Source organism: Platalea leucorodia (genome assembly GCF_965183815.1).
Source record: "Platalea leucorodia genome assembly, chromosome: 17".
In the NCBI taxonomy this organism is placed as follows: Eukaryota; Metazoa; Chordata; class Aves; order Pelecaniformes; family Threskiornithidae; genus Platalea; species Platalea leucorodia.
The window spans coordinates 6,248,276-6,269,393 of NC_138839.1; the positions used below are offsets into that span (position 1 = coordinate 6,248,276).

Consider the following 21,118-nt stretch of genomic DNA (forward strand, 5'->3'; position numbering starts at 1 on the left):
GAGCAAGACCTGCTACTAAGCAAACAGGAGAGGATCTGATTTTTCATTTCTTTTGCCTCCCTGAAGGTTAGGCAGATGGGTTCCTGCAGTAAGTCCAGAAGATGTCGGAGATGTCATGTTAAGCACTGTGACTCTTTGTAATCCCAGTACTCTCCTTTCCTCCCTCTCCCTAAATCCGTCCTCTGTATGTATGAGTGGATGCACCTTCTGCAGTCTTCTAAGTCTTGTATTGTGCATCCTCTCTATTGTAAGTAAGGGAACCAGTCAAAATATTCCTGGACAACCTGTCTTTAAAAGGCTTATGGGCTGCCCTTAAGCAATACAGTTTAGTCTGCTTTTATGCAGATGCATTTCCAGGAGACATCTGGGAGTTCCTGAGGGCTGTTTTTGATGGTGTTATTTAACTAAAGATTTATGACCGTGCTATGCTAGCTGTGGTGGTTTCACAAAGTTGGGGTTGGTATAAAATGCTCTTACTGGGCCAGGGAGCTGCTTGTGGTCCCAGTATCTTGGGTTTTATTCACTGATGCTTTTATGCAAGTTGAATGTCCTTCAGGATCCTTAAAATGGCTGTTGAATGTAGGTTATAGGTACTCTGTGCCTTGAAATGTCCTTTTGCCTTCAGTTGCCTATCTTAACAGAACTTGAAATGTTACATTTTTTTAAGAAAACTATAAAATGAACACAGTTTTTCCTGTGTTAGAAAAAGTTACAGTGGTCACCTATGTCTCATTTGACAATGTATTCCTGAGGGTTTGGGACTGTAGCCAGGCAGTCTGGGAGAGTCATTATGGGGGAAGGTCTACAGGGCTTCGATGGCTTTTAGTCTAAGCTTTACTCAGACAAGTAGAGGGTACTGCTTGTAAATGTGTGGGTGGGAAGATGGGCTAGTAAAATGAGGATTGGGGAAAGGAAAGGGTGGGTTTATTTACACCGCAGTGGTGAGCTCTGTGGGTGTGACAAACTAATCTTATGCACAATAAATCTGCCCTGCTGTGCCTTTCAGGTAAAATCCTTAAAAAAAAAAAAGTTCAACAGTATTCTTTTTCAGAAGAAAAAGAGTACGTTGGTTTGGCAGAATTAAAATACTAGCGCTAGGAAAATCTGCATTTTTCTGAAGCAGTTTCATTTTCAAAGTTTACATCTGTTATTCTATAATTGCATTTCTTTGACAAGACCTGCTGCTGCATTGATTGTTCAGTGACAAAGTGCCGTTAACTTTGCTCTAACCTCTAGAACCATGCCATTTGTATTTTTAAAACCAAGCAATTTTCTCCCAAGTTTCATCACTTTAAACATAAGCAGGTGCTTCCTCCGCTATGCTGCACAAGCACTACAGTGACCTGCTGCTGTACCTGGACCATCATCATTTACACTTGGACCAAGCACATGGTAAATGCCATAAAAGTGCAATAGTCTGGCTTACTCTCCCAAGATGAGTGTTATGCATTCATTTTGCAGGCAGCCATGCAATAGAGCATCGGAATAGGAATCAGTCTGCTCTTGTGATCATATTAGGAAGAAAGAATAGGTAGGCAAAAATTTCTGGGGCTTGTGGAGTTGCAGAGCAGGCCTTTACATTCACTTAATGTTCTTTTTAGCTCTTAAGAACTGTACAGTGACAGCACGCATTTAAACGCTCAGGGTTTTTTTTCCCTAGATGTGTGAAGCACTGACTGAAAACAACTATTTTAAATGCAATGCTTTTTTTTTGCACGAACAAAGAGTTACACCTCGTGAGGCCTTCCCAGCCATTCTCCATTGCGAAAGACACCACAACATCTATTGATACCCATCTAGCTGACCTCCTGTGTGCTTTTCTGTGGAGAATTCAGCACATCTGGGAGCTCAGGGGAGCACAGCAAGGCAGGAGTTATGCTAGGCTTACTGTGCCTCAAGGATACCTATTTTGGGCAGTAAATCGGAGAGGTGATGATAAAAACAAGGCCCCCTCTTGGCTTCTGAGGAGGAGGGTGTTTATTTCGGCAGTGCTTACACTAAGCACCAACGGGTTCTTGGATCAATACCTGGTTTAGCAGGGCTTGTGGGGATTCATCGAGCACAGCCTTGCTGATCCCAGCAGCCTGGCTTCACCACGGGGCTCCTCAGAGCTTGTCAGCGGGGTCTCCTCAGGCAGACGTGCAGCAGGTGCGATACTCCGCTCAGGTTTTTTTTGCGTTATTTTTTTTTTTTTTTAATCCTCAGGTCCTGATGTGCCGGGTTTTTTTTAGTGACGAGCTAGCAGCTCTTTAGGATTAACCACGGCCCTCCCTCAGCGGCGGGGTCCCTCCGGCGGGCCGGCCCGCGTGCCTAACGGCCGGCCTCCACCGACGGGTGCCCTTCCCGCCCAGCCCGGCACGGCCGCCAGCCCGCGCTGGGCTCGCCCACGCCCTCTCGGGGGTGGCCGCGGGGCCCGGCGATGCCGCCCAGCGCTGCTGACAGGAACCGGGACATGGCGGGTCCGGGGCGCCTCGCAGGCGAGGAGGAAGAGGAGGAGGAGAACGTGCCCTCTCCTCAGGCGCTGCCCCGGGGGAGGTGAGCGGCGCCTCTTGCAGGTACGCCTCGCCCCCCCCGGGTGGGCCGCCCCGGCCTGCCGCGCCCCGCCTCGTCTGGGCCGCCTTCAGGACGCAGCTTTAATTACCCGTGGGCGAGAGCGGCTCTCCCGTGGCCATCTGCAGCCCCGGTGACAGGCGGTGTTGCTAATCGCGGGGGATAAGCTGCTTACAGCGACCCAGCTGGAGCGCGCTCGCTGCTGAGGTTTGGGCATTAAGGGGGGACAAAGCTGCAGGTTCGCCCCTGCGCTCGAAGGCGCAGATACCAAGAGGCGAGTGTCCCGTCCCTGAGGTCCTGGCGAGGCCCAGCGGCATGTCCGACGGCAGCTATCAGAGTGAGTTAAGTGCCTACGAGGAGAGGTGCGTCCGCACCTGCGGAGGGTGCTGGGAGCCCTCGGGGATGCTGAGCGGGGGCCTGGGGCGTGCGCCGTGGCTGTGCTGGCTGAGAGCAGGCCTGAAACGGCTCCCCGGGGCTGGGGGTGATGGCCCGCTCCCACCGCCACATCCTGGGACGCCGGCTGGTGCTTGGACGGCAGCACGCGAAGGGCGCTGCTGCGCGGCTGTTCCTCAGCTGCTGGAGCAGTAACTGCCCTCTCCCTGGCTAAGGGAAGAGCACTTGTGTGTGCCTGTTGATCTGGAAGTGGCAACGAGAGGCTCATGCGATGGCAGCGATGGTTCGGTCTCTAAGACTGAGGAGTGAGGGAAAAGCCTTGTTTCTAAGGCATGTGAAGCGTGATGTTGGACCAATCGTGCAATGTGAAATGGATCAGCCTTGGTCTGCAAGGATGGGAAAATTAGCATTGTCTGCACGGTGCTAATGTGTTTATTATGGGTCTGTCATTGTCATCGTAATGCTAAAATGGCCTTCACTTGAAAGAGCTTGATTTACTTTTAATGAACTGCACTATTTACTTCCTTTTGCTTATAACAACAGAAGTACATTGATCAGCTTGTTTTTTGTTTGCTTAATTGGATTTGTTTCAGGTTTTAATGCATTCGTGTGTTGCTGCAAAGTGTATATAGTAAGCATGCATTGAATGTTTTAGTTGGAGACATCAAAGCTAATATGAAATCCATTGGTTGTGGATTTTGCAGTTTGCAAAATCTGTGGCTTGCCTTCAGTATCTCTTTTGGCCTTAGAAGAATTTTTTAAAAAGCACTTCATAAAATCTTGATGCCTTTTGAGTAAGATTAACTACTGCTTAAAAGTGGTTACATTAAAGTCCTGAATGGCAATTTGGAGAAGGCAGACAAACATGATTTTTAAAGGATGCTATCTCTTCTTGATCTCAGTGAGACTGAAATTAGGAATGAGTGAGGTGAAGAACACCACCTAAAATAATTATGGCAATGTGTTGAGAACCTGGTACCTGGCAGAAAGAACTGAAATGGAGAACAAAAAAAAATCACGAGTTATCAAGAAAATAGATTATGCCTAGGTTCTTGAGTGTAAAAGTAGTCCAGTGTCAGGTTCCAGGTGTTCATGGAGCAAAACAGCAGTGATAAACATGATGGTTTCATGTCTTTTCACAATTCAAATCCCTTATAACACCCTTTTGTGATACATTACTAGTTGGCTGGATATTCCTGGGAAGCAAGAAGTGCTTCTACAGAACACCAGTCTGCTGCGTTTTGTGGTTATACTTCATGCAGTGATAGGCACCCTAAAGAAGGCAGCCATGCTTGGTCTGTTCACTCTGTAGGTGCCAGCTTCTGCTTGTCTGGAAAAATAACGGGATCTTTCCCTCATGGTACGCTTGGCGATGTGTGAAAGGCAGTTCATAGCGGTTCCCAAGGATAATTGCAACACTGCATGACTATCTCCTGTTGCTTTAGTAATTGAGTTTACTCGCCAGTTTGTGGTGATTACTGAAGGAGTTTGCGTGTGAGAAGGACAAGTGGGCTGTTTGCAAACAGGGATGACTGAGGCTCAGATGCTTTCTTGGAAGAGGATGAGATAAACATAGTTTGGAAACAGAGTGCAATTTGACAGGAGGCTTTCTGGTATTCGAATATGTTTGAAAAAGACAATGGGCATCGATTTCATAGGCCATGCTGTCTCTTTCTTTTCAGATTGACTGGGGTTTTTTTACGATTATATGGGAGTGTGTGTCTTTTCACAATACCATTTTCATTTTTTAAAAGGGGAATGGAAAAGAATGGTTGTTAGAATGACGGAGTGATTGACAACTTGCTTTTAAAATGTGAGGGAATGAAAGCACAGTCCCATCCAATTGTGCTTACCTGTTAGCAGCAACTTACGAATCTGTGCTCTGCATGAGAGTTATATGTATAACCATCTGACTTATTGGCTAGACTGCAAATGAGGTCTTCCATCTGTGCTGTAACTCTTCCACGTTAGGGGACAATGTAGATTCTCTGGATGTGTAAACATGGTTTCATCCTTTAGTGTGGACAAGAAGAAATTGGCCTGCATAGCCTTGAACCTTTGCAGGGCCGTAGCATGAGACGTGAATGAATTTTCACTTGTTAAGCAGTTAAACAGTACCGTAAGTCGACACATTACCTTTCCTACCAGCCCTGGAGAAAATACAAGTGTGGAGGAGATCTGAGCTGGATTTCTAGTCAATGAAGAGGGGTAAGCATTGTACTCCAGCTGGAACCATGTTGCTCTGACTTCTGTAAAAACATTTTCTTTTAGACCTGTTCTTGTTTGGTGTTATGTAGATCTGGTTAGATGTAAAGCATTCCGGAAAAGCAGCTACAGACTACCCTGTCTTGGCAGGAGGATAATTCATCTTTGCTAGCAACAAGTTCTTTTTGAGGCTACAGGTGCATGCATAATGCTGGAAGTCTTTGTTTTCCAGGTTTTCTGTTGAGAACCGAGTCTGTCCGCTTCAATCATTCCTGCTCTGCCAGACATGATTGTCTGCTGAGAAAAAGGAAGAGAGTAGTGTCCATAATAGTTTCAGGACTGAAGTTGATGGATTGGAGACAAGAAATTTGTAAGGAAAGTACCCAAAGCCTTTGGCAAACTAGGAAAGAGATGATGAGAAATATGCATGCTCCTTTGTTTATATTTCTTCTTATTTTTCTTCAGAGCAAAGAAATGTTCAGAAGAATGTGAATGTTGATCTGTATTTGGGCACTAGAAGCCGAGTAGACATTTCTCATCACGGGCGTGAGGCTGTGGCATTCAGTGTAACTCCCGGCCAAAGAGGAGAACAAGGCCAGCTGTGTACTGTGCCTCTGCCAGCCAGGAAGAGAGATCCCAGTCCGAGACAGACTAATCTCTCCTGCCCTTCTCAGCCATTCCGGGACACAACCAGTCAGTTCTCCAGTTCCTGCTTCCTGCAGCAGAATAATCTCTGCTCTAGGCTGCAGCAGCAGCACAGCTCTAAGCGTGTCGCTCATCGGATTCCCCATCTTGCTTTGTCAGTGCTTCCTGCTGTGAATCTCCCTGAGAGACACTCACACCTTGAGGCTTATAGTTTAGAAGGGAGAAGGAATGAGAGTATTGACTTTCCTCAACAACACCATCGGAAAGCAAAGGCAGCTGGTAGCTGCTCCATACACACTGCTCGCCATCGCTGTTTAGACAGTAGGAACAAGAATAGTGACTATCCAGTGGAAAAACAACAGCATCAGCCTCCTGCTGCTTCTTGTATGGATCCTGTGAACGCTTCACTAGTCAATGCATGTTTGTCATCTCGTACTGTAGGTTCCCCTCTTAGGCATGAACTAGTGGTGTGTCCTTCTTCAAGGAGCTCAAGTGAAAGTGTGCATGCTTGTCGTGGTTCAGCCCTGACCGTGGGGGATCTCGATCCATCTAGCTTGGAGTCCCTTCAGTCTCTTTTGCAATCCTCACAGATTTCTGCTAGCTTGTACTGTTCAATCCAGAGGCTTAAGCAAGAAACTGCTTTGATGGGGATATGGGGCTCCCTCCCTCTGGAGCCCAAGTCTTCTCCAGTCAGTGGCAGTTTGTGCTTTGCTCCTAATGATTCAGCTGCTAGTATCCTGGACACAGGGGAACAGCTAGCTGGAGTAAAGACCAGTGCTGCTCAGGCAAGATTGAAATGGGGTGTCCCATTTGCTAAAGACTGGAGCCTTAGTGCAGTGGCAAGGGACTTCAGTCGTGCAGAACCTCTCTCTGTCTCTCACAGATATGGATACATTGACTTGAACACATGGACAGCCAAAATTTCAGGTGATATCCAGCCAGAAACCCTCACTTCTGGGGTGGGCTCTGTTGGGCTAGTGGATACAGAAGCAGATTCCTCCTGCAATTGCTCACCTTATTTCACATGCCGGTCCCAGGCAAAGCCGACTCTGGAAACTGGTAGTCTTTATGTTCACACAAAAAGTCATTCCCCTGAAAAGGTTCATAAAGGAGAAGAGACATCTAATGGGGTGTCTCCGTGTGCTGTATCTTGGAAGAAAGACCTTCCAGCCAGTCTGTATCCAGAGGGTCTGCAGGTGTCACTGGAGACAGATTTGGGGGGGGCTCAGATGAATGTTGGTGTAGCCATGTATGGGACTCCAAGGGAAGTGTGTGTGAGAGTCACTTCTCCTCCTGGAGATAAAGAATTTAGACCAGTCCAACAGCTTAGTATTAAATCTGTAGAAGTCAACAACTCTGAACCTCATGTTAAGTCCAGCAAAGAGTCAGAAGAGGTATGTGACTGTAGATCAGGAGCAGCCAGAAGAATGGCTGTGGTGGGCAGCAGCCAGTCCAGTCCTTTCGGTATTCAGGTTGAAGAAGGCTTTGGTGAATATTCTGACATAGATTGTATGAATGTGAGCAGAGAAGGAAGGAGAAACAAATACTCCCACCAAAACAGCTGGAGGAATTGGGAAGCCGATGCCAATCTTGACCAGTCTGAAGAACCTTCTGTGGAGAGGAGTGCCAAAGAACCACGGTGCTGTGAAGAAGGAAGCCAGATGCAGGGAACTGTGTCCAAAGAGGTAAGGGTGTGCTCACTGTGTAGCACCCCTGTTTGCAGATATTACTTGTGCTTGTTTCTGCTTCTTGCTAGAGGTGCAAAGTTGAGGTACAACAGTGATGGGGATGCTTGTCCTATAGTTTTTTCTGGCACTGAATGGCCAGAATCTCCTCTCTTATGGTCCTGCTCTGTCCCAAGATACGCATCTTTCTGTCTCACATGCTTCTTCTTAAAGACCAGCTTTTTAACTTGGTTGTTCCTGGGAATGTAAACACCTGTTTATATTCTTTGGATCTGTGTGCAAAGGGAAAGCATTAAACTGGTTTTTACTCTGTGCATAGTTGCAGGGCCCTGAGTTTTGTTGTGCTTTTCCATGTCTGAAGTATGTAAGAGTATTCACAGAGCAATGGTGAGGGCAGTGTCAAAGGCATCTGACAATACACTACCCTGAGGCAGCACTGTTATGGTCTCCATCCAAAATGACTTGCCATGCTGGGCACCGACAAATTCTTCAACAGAGTAGAGTAGTGTAGTGTGAATAAGCATATGAGTTACTGTCTTTTGTCTGTTTGCAGGTCTCTGAGAACAGCTTCTGGTCGTTGAAGGTGAATGAGCAAAGGTAAAAAGACTCTGTGTTTATGTGTGAGTGTGCTGGTAGTTAACAGGGGAGGAAGACTGCTGGAAAGTGGCTAAGGAGCCATGTTCCTGGGAACGTTTGATTTTAGGGCTTAACCTACATTATTCTGCCATGGTTGGCTCCGGGGCTGTATCCATTTCTTTTCAAAGGGTTGTCATCTAGAATCGAGCATGCTCTAAAAAAATAATTTCTGTATCTTTTAAATTCTAGCTTCTAAATTCAACCTTGGTTGTTGCTAGCAATGAAGAAGCATTGGTACCATGTATGCTACTTTTCAGTGCAGCAAATTCCAGCATGTTCACTGCATAGTTAGCAAAGATCAAGAACTGGGCTTATCTGTGAGACGGGATTCAAATTTGTGACCTGTGGTTAAGATGTGTGTGAGATTGCTACCAATTTAGCAGCCGTGATACCTTAATTTGGTGTGAGGCTTTTCACTCTTTAGAGTGATCTGAAATAACTCTCTTCAACTTGATAGCTGAACTCTGATTGCCACCTCCTGGCTGTGTTTAACTTTCCTTTGTTAACTGGAGCTCACTTTTGTTTTTTCTCTTCAAGTTTCCAGCACTTGTGTGACAGACAAATGCTAACTAGGTGTTTCCAAGCCTGGAGGGGACACATCCTCTGGAAAAGGGCTGCAGCCAGGCAGCTTTACAGACAGCAACTGCTTCGGAAGGGCCTTGGTGCTTTGCAGTGGGCTGTGCACCAGAGGAAGATGCAGCTGGAGGTAGCCCAGCAGAGACATGCCTTGGCTCTGCTAGCTGTCAGCTTCCACAGGGTGAGGATGGGCTAGGGACAGTAGAAGTGGTGCCATGAGTTTTCTGTTGTGCAGTCAGAGAAGGCAGAAATCCTGTTTGGATAGGGAGGAGGAAGGGGTACCCTGTGTGAAATTCAGTGATGTGGACCCTGATACTGATACTCTGCCTGCAGTTTGTTCTAATCATGTATTTCCTCCTTCAGTGGAAGGAAGCCGTGGCAAAGCAGAGCAAGAAGCAAGCTCCGCAGCCTGAGCCATGTTCTTATACCCAAAGTTCATCAGTTGGTCCTTTTGGAGTAGGAAGATTAGCAACTATGACAACCTCAGCTCAGCACCAGCTTACAGTAGGATACTCAAAGGAAGCTGAGCAGGCTTGTAGGTAAGCTGAGAGCATTCTCTTTCTGTTATCTTGGACAAGTGGAGGTTTACAAACACAGGGAGAAATTTTTCTCAAATGGTGGGAAACTTGTTTCCAGGTCTTTGGATGTATTGCTGCAGATAAGCACTGCAAGAATTAGTAACTTAGTTTTAAGAACTAAACAGTCCTATTCCAGAGCTTCTGTGCACTAGTGTTTTCAGTCTGATTTGAGTGTCTGACAGAAATACTCCTGTACTATTTCTTGAGTTCAGCTGTCACCTGCATATGTGATACAGGTGTAAATGAGATTGGAGTGAGGCAATACTACAGCTTCTAGCAGGACAGCAGAGGTGTCAAAAGAAAAAACTTTTGTTGTGCCTTCTGATTCTGAAGGCAGAAGAACAAGTCCAGACAAAAAGAGAGAGCTGCCTAGGGAGAAGGAGTGCTTTTAGATTCTGTTCTCTGAGTGCCCCTTTGGACAGTTGGATGTCAAAGCATGCTTGTGACTCTTTCAGGGTGGAGGGAGGACTGTGGACACAGCTTCATCGTAGGCAGAGAGGAGATGAATTCTGCTGGAGAGCTCAAGCAATCAGAGATATGAGACGGCTAGCTGGTAAGCACATGTTCCATAGCTGTGGAACAGCTTGGAGGCAATTGCTGTTTCATCATGTTTCTTGGTTTGTGTCTAGTTGTTGCTTTGACTGATTCTTTCAGAACCTGATCCTGCAAATAGATGGGCCAGTATCTGTGATGGTGGAGGGTGGCCCACTCACTGTGTCATATACCTTTTGCCTTGTTCCTTGTATTAATTCAGGTGCAGCAGATGCTGTTGCTCCAGCAATGTGAGCTGTCTCCCTTAAGTACCCTTTCTCAGACAGCTGAAGTTCAGCCAGGGGATGTTTGCTGTGTGACACTAAGTTGTTTGAAGTTCTTCTAAGTTATTTTTCTTCCTGTCAATCTCTTCCTGCCCTGCAACACAGCAGCTTTCAGACTGTGGCGCCTGCAGAAGGAGCTGCTGAGCAAAGAGGAAGCCAGGCTTTTGGAAGCCCGTGCTCTGCTGGAAAAGAAGCAGCTACGAAACATTTTCTGGGTGTGGCGTTCCCGATGCTTGGAAATGGAACAGATTTTAGCAGTGGCAACTCGGATCCAAAGAAACTTGGTCTCTCGGTAAGTTGATGAGGTCTATTTTTCATGTGAAAAGTCTGTTCACTGTGAAAGTCCAAGCAATGACAGAGCCAACCCAATGATGCGTTGTTCCATCTTAAAGCCATCTATTCTATGAACTAAATGAATAGAAGCTCAGAAGACAACAGTTTCTGTCTGTCTTTCCTGAACTAAACCCAGTCTCGGGAGGAGACGCAAGCTTGTACACTCTTCACATGGCTTTCCATGTGGTTTTATTTTCCTTTGGTTTTCTCAGGTGCTTCAGTGCATGGAAGGAGACTGTTGAGCAGAAGGCGCTTTACAGGTGCAACCTGTCCCGTCTCAGAGCAGCATCACTGAGGAAATACTTCCAGCAGTGGATTCAGATGCTGCAGGTCAGAGAAGACGATAAGCAGGCAATGGTGAACTTCCTCCTCCTACGATGGAGGCAGCATTATGGTGAGCAGCTTGGAGGTGTTTAGGCTCCTTCCTCCTCTTCTTGTATGGTGTACACCAGCTGAAAACAGCCTGGTAGCAGAGAGGCTCAGATGATACATGGTATTAACAAACCAGAGTGGGTAGAGGACTGGTTGTTCGGGATGTGTCAGTGAAGCTACAGGGAGATTTGTTGCTCTGCTTCATAAACGTAGCAGAAAGTCTTAAACCTTGCTGAAAAGCAACAGTGTGAAGTCTGGGCTGGGCTATGTTTCTTAGGAATGCCTTCTGACAAACACTGTCTCTTGTCACTCTCTGTAACTGGTTAAGAACCAGTTATAAGCTCCGTGGCTGACAAGACTGCGACAAAGAGACATGAAGATCAGCCATTGTGGACTGTAGAGAGATGGTTTCCTGAGAAAACAAGCTACTCTCTTGATGACTTCTGCCAAAAGGTGAAGCTCCAGAGAGTATATCTGCTGTGGAAAGCAAGGCTGTGCGAGCATCAAAGAGCTGAGTGAGTGAAGAAGAGCCAGTTCCTAGAGCCCTGCTCTCATTAGTAGTGTCCATTTGATTTTCCAGTCCTTCTGGAAGAACCCCTTTTACCATCTATCATCTATCATGTCTGTACTAGTGTCCCCCTCTGGTATCCCTTTTCAGTCACTTTGCCGTCTCAATATATTCTGTCTCAGTTCTTTCTCGCAGGCTTTGGAGCAGTGTAGACTCAGAAAAGCTCTGAAATTATGGCACCAAAAGTGTCTCATGCTGAAGACCATTGAACAAAGTCGTAAGCACTCACACGAGACTGTCTATGAAGAACCTCTTGCCATGCTGTTTTCTGAGGACCTCTCAACATCTTCCGGCTTTGGCAGCAGTGCTCCAGCTACTCTGGCCTCCCAAAGCTCATTGGAAAAGGTGAGGAGGTCTTGATTCATCCAGACTGCCCTAAGGTATTAAATTGCTGGGATTTTTCAGGGAAAACATGATGCTGTCATCAGCAAACTGTGCTTAGTATTTAGGCCCGAAGGGCACTGAGCCTGTAGGGTCTGGGAATTTAAATGTAATCAGAAATTGTAAATCAGAAATCTGCGCCCTTCCTCGTTCATCATTTAGTGATATGCAGAGGTGCTGAGCTAGCGAGGTTCTCTTGTGTGCTTGCTCCTGTTTGTGGCCGCAAGGTGGAAGGGATGAGGTACAAAGAGCCCTCATCACTGCGAAAAGGGGAAACGGGCATATGCACTCTCTCAGTGATGGTTTGCTGTGTTTGATTACTGGTTGTTTTGGGGTTAACCATTCCCAGACTAGTATAGAAATAACTTTCCCATCATGTATGTGTGTGCACTCCAGAGCTGTGCTTGCTAGCCTGCAGTTCCTTTGGATGCATCCTGGATTTCCCTGGATCCTTGCCAAAGAGAGGAGGAAATGGCATAGTTGGAACTGTTAGCTGAGTGATTCCGTTGCGAGGACACTTACCTCACAGCACATTCTTCCCTCCATACCTGCAGGAATACAGTTTTAGTGACAGCAGCCAGCAGAGCTTGTCCTCCGTTCTGGCTGCTGAGGATGCCACACACATGCCGTATTACAGTTCTTTCCTGCAACTACACCAATGCAGAGAGCTGCCAGCTGAGCTGGGTGGAGAGCTGTACTTGCAGGCCTCCTTTCCTCCACGGAGTACTGGATCTGGGTGAGTTGGTTCCTTGGGATGCTGGTAGCAGTGTTGCCCCTTGTTTGGTCTGGCTGAGTTCCTTCCTTCTGGCTAGTCCCTCATGTCATCTCACAGCATCCTTCTGGATACTTTATCCTCTTCTTTCTTTCCCTTTTCCCCTGACGCTTTTGTCTTGCAGAAGAAATTGGTTTGTGGGAGGTCAGTTCCAGGCTTTGGCACTGCAGAGTCCAGACAATAATGTCCAGCCTCTCACCAGTTACTCTACATGGGAAGAGGTAAGGCTGAAAAGTGGTGTGATGCACGTAAACGTACAAGTGTTTTCTGCGTAGCCCAATTTAGCGAAGAGCCTTTGGGTTTCAATGGCAGCATGTGGAAGGTCTCCCTACTGTTCTATCTTTGTTGTTCTCTCTCAGACAGAAGGTTTGGGAGATTGAGGCATTTCTCAGGGTAACTCTTCCCTACCATTTGCCAGCTGCAGAGTTGGAAATTGGCCATGTGTCAAGGATTTAAAAGGGATGTGTTAGACCCTCATGTCTGGGTGTTCATGTGATGTGTGTGGGTTAGCAACAGGGAGTTAGGCAATCGTAGAAGTCACAGCGGCAAGGAGAAAGGACTGAGCTGCCTGGAGTGACTGTATTACTGCAGCAGTTCAAGGAGCTTTTGTGCTTTTCTGGATTACAGGACTGCAGTTCTGACAAGGAGGTGAAGAGTTGCTGGCACCAAGCAGAGAAATGCTGCCTGCAGAGGTACTTCATTGTCTGGTCAGCTCGGACACAGCAACTTGTAAAGGCCAAGCAGCACTGCAGGCTTGTTCATCTGTCTCGGTAGGTATTGTGCTTTCCAGAAGTTTCCTAGAGCTCTCAAAACAGCCAGCTTTACACTTGCTTTAAAAAAAAAAAAAAAAAAAAAAATCTTCCTCTAGCTATCTTTTTCTGTCTTCAGTGGGAGTTTTGCAGCCCGTTATTTTGGGTTTTTTTGCTGCTTCAAAATTATTACATCTGAACGCAATAGTTTCTGGTTTGATGGGATGCCTCACAAATTAGAGCAAGCCCAGCACTGCTGATAACAAGCCCTGGTAACTTCCTATCCACTGAACTGGCCTTGCTCTCTACTCAGTCGGAAGCTGAAGAGAACAACAGGCTTGGCACAGCCAGGACAGAACATCTTGCTCCGAGCAACTTGCCCTGTCAATTGTTTTCCCTGACATTTAGTAGGGAAAGGACGTTAACAGATCAGATGTACTTCTTAAACTCCCTTGTGTGTATGTTTATTGTTAAAGTTTCAGTTACAAGGGTGTGAAGCTGTGTAAGTTGTTCCTAGAGTTGGTCCAATGACCTTTGTCTTTGTCAGAGCCTTTCACAGCTGGCATTACTGGGTTGTGGAAAATAAGAACCAAAAAGCAGCAGCAGCCCTAAAGCATCGAGTTCATTGCTGCCAGATGGCTTTCAGCCTGTGGAAGAAGAGACTGGCCCAGAAAGTGGAAGCTGACCGGAGATTTAGGTGTCACATTCACCAGATAACTGCTGATGCTCTGTGGCGTTGGCGTTCCTGCTGGCAAAGTGAGTTACCACATCCTGCAGCAGCACTTGTGTCTGTAGGAGAGGGATGCTGTGGGAATGGTTGGGACGGAGAAAGTCCTGCTTCTGGTTGTAACTCTGTACAGTGCTCCTCTGGAATGGCACATATAGTCCAGGGGTCAGTAAGGGCCTGTGTCACTGCCTTCTTGCGGTTACAAGTAGGAGACATGCCCTGCTGTTCGTAGTGCTTTATGCTAGGGGAGATGCTCCTTTGGCAGCTGATTGGAAAAGGGGTGGATTTCACTTTACCTGCACTACCAAAGGAGTGTTCAAGCAGTGCATTTTAGCAGCTAGGGAGTTAAGTGGAGTTCAGATGTAGCATTCTGAGCTTGAACATGTCTCCTCAGACCCAACAGTCAGGCTTTGCTTCAGTGGGAGCAGGGTGTATCTTTTGTGGCTGCTTAACAGTCCTGATCCTGTCCCTCAAGGGATTCCAAGTGCTTTAAGTGCTAAGTATTTGCACCATGCTAGGGAAGGAACAGTCCCAATTTTTGATGGAAAACTGCCTTGCAAATGAGAGTGGAAGTGATCTATGATGCCTTGTTTGGGGAAGGGCAGGGGAAAAGAAAAAAGAAGGTCTGACTGCCTTGCAGACAAAAAACTACAAGGTGAATCTTCAGCTGCTAAAGAGAGCTCAGGAAATCTTAGGAAGTCTGGTCCCATTTGGTATTTGCAGCAGATGTATTCTCTGCTCGTCTGGACTTTGTGATGGAAAAAAAATCATTGGGCTCAGTTCAGCAAGCTCTTGTGTCCTCTCACAGGGAATCGTGCTCTGAGATTGCTGCAGCAGCAATGGGCTCAGCACAGCTGCCAGGAGAAGAGGAGGTTGGTCCTGCAGACATGGTATTGCCAAACAAGGAAGCAGAAATATGCTGCTTTATTCTGGGAACGTCTTCTCCTGCACAGGTTTGTTTCCTGCCCTCAAAGCATTTCCAAGGGAAGCTTTGAGTGAAGAGCAATTTATGTAGCAGAGAATCCAGTGTATTCAGACCAGAGCTTGCGTTTGAAAGTACAGCTAACTTGTGTGTAAATGGAGCTTCTGTAGGAGTGCTTCCCTGGGGGTGCTCCTACATTAAAAGGTCTGTTACCCATAGCCTCACGCTCCCCATCTTGTTTTTCTCATTCAAAACTTCTTTCCGGAACTTCTGTTCAGTCTTAGTTATGCAATGTGGTATTTGTAAAGTAAGCAAGGGAGATGCAGACAAATTTGTGTAGTTTAAAAAAGTGAAAGCCTCATTCCACTGGAATTATTCAGTATTTGCTGAAAGGAATACTGGGCAGAGGTCTTACAGAGATCTGATGTTTACAAACCTGAATCTTTTAGATTCTGGATACAGCATGTTGATTTTAACTAACGTGAAAAATTGAGTTCAATATATTCCTGCAGAAAAGCAATATTCGGTAAAGCCTGTGAAGGGAGAACCACGGTACTCAATTAATCTCAGTGTTAGTTACAATATAGGTGAAGCTGTACTATGTTTTGCAGTCTTACGTTATGGTGCAGATCCTGAAAACACAAGCATTTAATCTGAAGAGCAATTTTTCAGTAGCTTTCTCAACCAGGAATTGTTCAGGTGGCTCTCTTTGAGATAATTCAGGAGGATAAGAATAAGATTATTTATGCCAAGGATTCATTTAAGGCATGAGAAGTGCAGGTTTGGCCCTAGCAGATTTCCTTTTGAATTGCAGGTTCAGGCTGAGAGGAGACAAAGGTCTGCAGAGGAAAAGGCAACTAAAAAAACCAGTAAAACCTTAGTGGCTGTCATGCTTAGGCTCTGCACTCACCCCACCCAATTGCATTTTCTTCTGCAAATCAATCTGTGTGGTGGCACCCTAGTGGGAAGTGCGTTTGAGAGAAGTCCTTAATGTTACTCCTTCCTGTAGAGTGTGTCTCCACCATTAATTTTCCTTCTGAGTTCTCCTTTGATGAGAGAGTGCTTCTAATTTCTCACCTGGATATGGTACAGGCTGAGCCCTGTCTCTTCTGAGGGGGGCATTTTTCATGCTAGGATAACCTGCAATAGATTCTCTTGATCTTCAGAGAAGCCTGCCAGGCAGAGGATATTTACACCTCTGCCCTATGGTGCAGTGGGGTGATTTGCATAATGAAAGTCTAAGTGGAACAAGGAACCAAAAGGACAAGCCAGGAGTTAAAAGCAGATGGGCTTCTGGGGTAGCAGAGGAAGACTGGCCTCCTGTGCATCAGCTTGCAAGATAGATTATTGTTGGTGCAGATTTATAGTGCTGTTAATAGTAACTCCTGTAAACATTGATTTTTTTGGAATAAAATTGTTTCCATAAAGATGCTGTATTATTCTAGTTGTACATCCCATGTACGGAGGCCCTTACTTTGTGACAGCCAAGAAAAAAATTAAAATCTGAATCTTGACAACAAGGTGCTGTCTTAAATCCAGCCTGGTTCTGCAGCAAGCAGACTGAAGGAGTCTGCTGGGTTCCATGCTGAAGGAGATTTTAGCAGTTTTATTCTCATCCCATAAGGAAAAAGCCTTCCTCAGGTATCATCCTAAAGGTCAGCTGCTGGCACAGAGGAAAATTGAAGAATGACTAATTTAATTCCTTTCTCTTTTTGAGGGATCCACTATGTGTATTCGCAGGGCAGCCTACGAAAAGCATTTGTTTTGTAGGCAAAGGAAAAACATAGTATAACATTGCGTTCAGTTTGCAGAGGCCTTTGAAGAGGAGGAAATGCTAAAATAGCCAGAAGGAAGCAGACATACTCCTGGGCTTTGAGGAGCTGAGAGGTAACAGTGCTGGGAATCTGAAGTAAAATGAGGGCAAGTTTTTAGCAGAAAGAAACTGTCGTGAGGAGTCTGAACTTACACCTCCCAAGGACAAGGCACTCAAAAAATAAGTAATATGGAGAAAGATATATATATAAATGTTGATTGCAGAAGGAATAATAGGGACAGCCTTTTTTCTTGTTGAATACTCTTTCGCTTGCTTTGACCACTTATGTGTGACACTGCAGGGTGGGGTGAGCAGGTGGAATTTGGTCTATAGCTTGTTCAGTGCTGACATGGAAATGTGACTTTAGGCATCTGCCACTTTTCTGTGCTTGTATTGTTTTTCAGGTGCCTAGTTACCTGGGCCTGGGTCACTGCTTGTAGACTGAAGCAGCACGAAGACCTCGCTTGTTTTAAAAGGGTCAGAGAGCACCGTCTCCTAGTTGTGAGCTTTACTGAGTGGAGGGTGAAATTCTTGAGAGCTGAACAGCGGGTGCTGGGACAGAGAAACCGCAAGTGGCAGGGACCATCTCAGGGTAAAGCCTGGCACCGCTGGCGACTGGCCTCAAGAGGACAGCAAGCCCTGCACCTAGGATCTGTGGCTACCGTAAAACAGGTAAGAAAAGATGAAGGTCCCTAGGAGACAGTTACGAGACTTAACTGCCTGTTCTCTCCTGAAGACCTCAGTTGGGTTACTAGGCACTGAGGTACAGCGACAAGGCTTGTATAAAAACCTGGTTTGACTTGTGGTGACTGCTTAGTCCCTGCCTCGAAATTCTTTACAGACTGTGCACGCAACTTCATCACCATAATCTGGCACTGATTGCAGCAACCATCTGGAGCACAGCAATAACGAATGGGGACATTTTGACCAGAGAGATGAGAGCACTCCTCCCTCTCTGCTTGAAGATGAGATGGGATAATCACTGTCCCTGCAGAGCAGAGCGAGCTGTCAGAGTTGCAGCTTTTTCAAAAGACTCACAGCTAGCAAACCACAAAGAGGTCGATTGATTTGGAAGGGCTGAGTCAGTCCTGCTGGGATCTCATCTGTGCAGTTCCAGCCTGGGGTCTAGCACATTAAACTACCTGCAGGGATATGAACATAAATGTATCTCTAAGGCTAGTTTGTGTGTGTGCTGTCTGTGCGCATTGTGTTTTAGTTTTGGTTGCAGCTGTGTTATTTCTGTTTGCAGGCCTGTAACTACTGGACAAAAGCAGCTGCCTTTTCCCAGTGCTCACGGCAGTGCAGTACCCTGATAGGTGCTAGGAAGAGCAGGAAGATGTCTCTCTCTTGGTCCATGAGTAAGAAGATGCCCCCTCCTCTCTTCCTTCCATGGGGCCATGTGGGGAGTCTGAGTGAGGAGGGAAGGGAAGTAGTGTTTGCCCCCCAGATGACTTGGGATTCCTCTGTGGAGTAGGCGCTCATGGCAGTTGAACCGTGACTGTGGGTTGCTTCTGTGTTCAGGAGCCGAAGGACTAAGAGCTCATGGCAGCTCTGATCTCTCCCTCTCTAGCTGCAAGGTTAGCTCCTGTGTGATTCCTCTTTTCTTTCCTAGAAAGCAGAAGAGGCAGAGAGAAGGGTTCAGCACCAGCTGCCCCTCTTGGGCTTTTTCCCAGTGCCATTCACTGCTGGCTGATGATCTACAGAAACCAAAACAGGGCTGAAAGGCTGCTGCTCCCTCACCTGGTAGAGACACCTGGTGTGGTAGGACCCTCTCCTGCACACACAAAGATCCAGGAGAACAAAGCAGAGGAGTGGGATGAGAAGTGGCTTGGGTAAGTGGAGTGGAGGGCTCTGGGCTTCCTCTTGCTGCTGCCATCAGGGAAGGAGTCCCCTTTAGGGCTCTTGGGCTGATAAAGCTTATTTTTCCCTCTTGCCTATAGGAGGAAGTACCTGAGGTGGTGGCATCACACCGTGATACTTCATCGGTGCCAGCGTGACAGGAGACTGCGCTGTCTGGCAAGGGGATGGCATCAGTGGAAAGAAGCCAGCAGGGTGGTGATACTGGCTCAGGTGTTGGTGAGTGTCTGGTACTGCCACCAGGGTGGTGGGGATGGGTGCTACTGGGCAAGGCTGCTCTGCTTGCAGCCTCTCATACGTCCCAGGAGATGAGACCTGGGGATTTAGCCAGTACTAGAGTGCACCAGAAATCCTTGTTTGCTGCTGCGGCTACTTTTTCCATCTTTCTCTTTGAAATGCCAGCATGGCAGACTGGCATATCCCCATACTTAGTTGTGGTTTGCCCCATCTTACAGATGGGAAGCTGAGGCAGAGTGATTGGCATAGATTGCCTGTAGCCTGTGCAAAAGGTTCACAATGAGTATTACAATCTGTGTCCTCCTCTGTTCCTGACACATCCCTCTGGTGTCCGCAGCCTACCAAGGCCTGTCATTTGGCCTCCTCTTCTGCTCGGCCCTAGCCATCTGTGGAACAGACCCATGTTCTTTCTGGCTTCCTGGGCATTAGCTGTGTGAGATGTGCTCTGACCTGCCCGTGGGACAAGGTGACACTTGTATAGCGAGCGCATCCATAGTCACTGAGGAGCTGTGCTGCTGGGGCACCATCCTTTCCCCAGAGTACTGTGACTTAATTAGCCACAATATTTGCAGGAGACAGTAGTTCAGCAAGAGCTTCGTTAGTAGTCAAGCTTTGTTCGTTACCAATGCAAAGTCATTCAAGAGGGACCCGGGAAAGCAACGGGAAGCAAGGTGGGACTAGAGGGAAGTGAGGTAGTTTGCTTGCCAGAGCCCAACTAATCTGTGCACTGCCTCTTTTCCTGGCAGGACCAGCAGCGGCTGATAGAAAAGGCCTGGAGGGTGTGGAGACGACGACATTTGCAAAGCTGTGTGGTGCAGAATTTTTTGGAGGAGGACGCCAGGAGCCTACTATCTCAGGTAAGCATTTATGACTGCTTTAATTCTTTGGACTTCAGTAGACCAAAAAGCACCCCAAAGGGACAACTGCTGTTCCCTATATCTCTCTCCCTGAACAAAGAAGGGAGAAGGGAATGGGACTTGCCCATAACAAAGGGAAATAGCTTCCAGCTTTATATGGGTTCACCTTTGGGTGTTTTTCAAAGCTTTCTGTCAGCAGTCAATTTCCCTGACGTGTGCCCCCTTCCCCACTGTTATCAGAGATGTTAATCCACTAATCCCCTGCCTCTCAAGAGCCCACTCAGGGAAGAAACAGGCTCCACATTGGTGCAGGAGGACTGTGCTGACTTGCACCCAGGGGCAGGCAGATTGCTATAAATTTGAGTGAGCAGGCAAAGCCTTAGAGCTCAAATAGCCGGTTCGCTCCTCTGCCTGCCTCCCAAAGATCCATGCAGGATTAGGTCCTCCTTTAAGGAAGTGTGAGCAAGCACTGAAATTAGAGGGCAGAGGGGGCATTGGTCTTCCTTTTCTCACATTGATTTGTACTCTGCACTTCACTTCCTGGCTACAGGAACATAGGGGAGACAGGGAAGGGCTCTGAGTGAGGCAGTTGGCATAGCCATTGCTAGAGGAACAGCTTTGTTTATGGGTACTGAGAGAGCGGCTGCAACCCCTCAAGGGTAACCTGAATATTTGATTTGTCCACTTTACTATTTAAGGCCTTTGGAAGGTGGCGCCAGCTAACAGCATTCCAGCTCAAGGACAAAGGACGCTGCTGAATGGTGGGGGCCTGCCTGCAGCTGCTGCTCATTTCAGGACACGTGGAGGATACAGCTGGCTGTCACAACAAAGAGGTGGTCCTGCGCAATCAAGAAAGCGAACGCTCTGCTCATGTGATAAAAGCAGTGCTGCAGGCCAGAAGCACGATAGCCAAAGGACAACCAGGAAGAGATGGTATCTAGTGAAAGGTCCTCTTTAAACGACTGATATCCTACCTCCCTAGAGGCACAAATTGAGAAGTTATTCCCTTTTGTTGTGAGGTTGCATTCCCTTCTCCTCTGGACCCTGATTTTGCTGGAGTTCTGATTAAAGGTCAAAAAAACACCTTATAGGCTCTCCCTTTACTGTTTTTTCCTGGACCGGAGTTTAGTGTCACACAGAGGAGTAAGCAAATACATCAGTCTTAAAGAGATGAGCAGGAGTCTGCCTGTGATAACCCTACATCCCATTGATGCCAAACTCTGGACTGTCTTTGGTAGGTGCTAACACAGGTCTTTATTTTTAGATTTGGCTTTTCCCCTGGGGGGGATTCCCACATGGCTCCCACCTCCTCCCCCTGTCCAGGTCCATCAGCTCTTCATTAAGCCTTTCAGTGGGTGGCCAACCTCTTGACTGCTTCCTGCTGGTTCCTTTCTGTGCTGAATGGGATAGGGATGAAGAAACCTGCTGGGAACAGCTGAGCACCAAA

The 21,118-nt window shown here is 47.0% G+C and overlaps 1 protein-coding gene across 5 annotated transcripts; it reads left to right on the top strand.

Moving 5' to 3' along the window:
- The first annotated feature begins 2 nt into the window (after positions 1-2).
- LOC309598387 (uncharacterized protein C1orf167 homolog) lies at positions 3-20,731 on the top strand. Of its 5 annotated transcripts, none has more exons than XM_082328893.1 (21): positions 3-88; positions 5,381-7,478; positions 8,032-8,075; positions 8,652-8,871; positions 9,054-9,229; positions 9,724-9,821; positions 10,189-10,375; positions 10,629-10,810; positions 11,117-11,303; positions 11,479-11,701; positions 12,292-12,473; positions 12,634-12,730; positions 13,137-13,279; positions 13,806-14,014; positions 14,794-14,938; positions 17,125-17,392; positions 17,970-18,078; positions 18,333-18,552; positions 18,661-18,796; positions 19,561-19,671; positions 20,370-20,731. In XM_082328893.1, exons 2-21 carry the CDS (start codon positions 6,180-6,182, stop codon positions 20,427-20,429), a joined length of 4,296 nt encoding a protein of 1,431 aa, XP_082185019.1. In that variant the 5' UTR covers positions 3-88; positions 5,381-6,179; the 3' UTR covers positions 20,430-20,731. The 5 variants fall into 5 exon arrangements, with proteins under 5 accessions (XP_082185019.1, XP_082185020.1, XP_082185018.1 ...); XM_082328894.1 differs by lacking the exon at positions 3-88 and having other exon boundaries at positions 964-5,518; positions 5,614-7,478; XM_082328892.1 differs by lacking the exon at positions 3-88 and having other exon boundaries at positions 964-7,478.
- Positions 20,732-21,118: the final 387 nt, after the last annotated feature.

Excerpts from the sequence above, each read along its gene's own strand:
- LOC309598387 (XM_082328893.1), top strand. The coding sequence starts at position 6,180 with ATGGATCCTGTGAACGCTTCACTAGTCAATGCATGTTTGTCATCTCGT. Across the intron at positions 9,230-9,723 it reads GAAGCTGAGCAGGCTTGTAG|GGTGGAGGGAGGACTGTGGA; the intron begins GTAAGCTGAGAG and ends TGACTCTTTCAG. Across the intron at positions 13,280-13,805 it reads AGGCTTGTTCATCTGTCTCG|AGCCTTTCACAGCTGGCATT; the intron begins GTAGGTATTGTG and ends TGTCTTTGTCAG.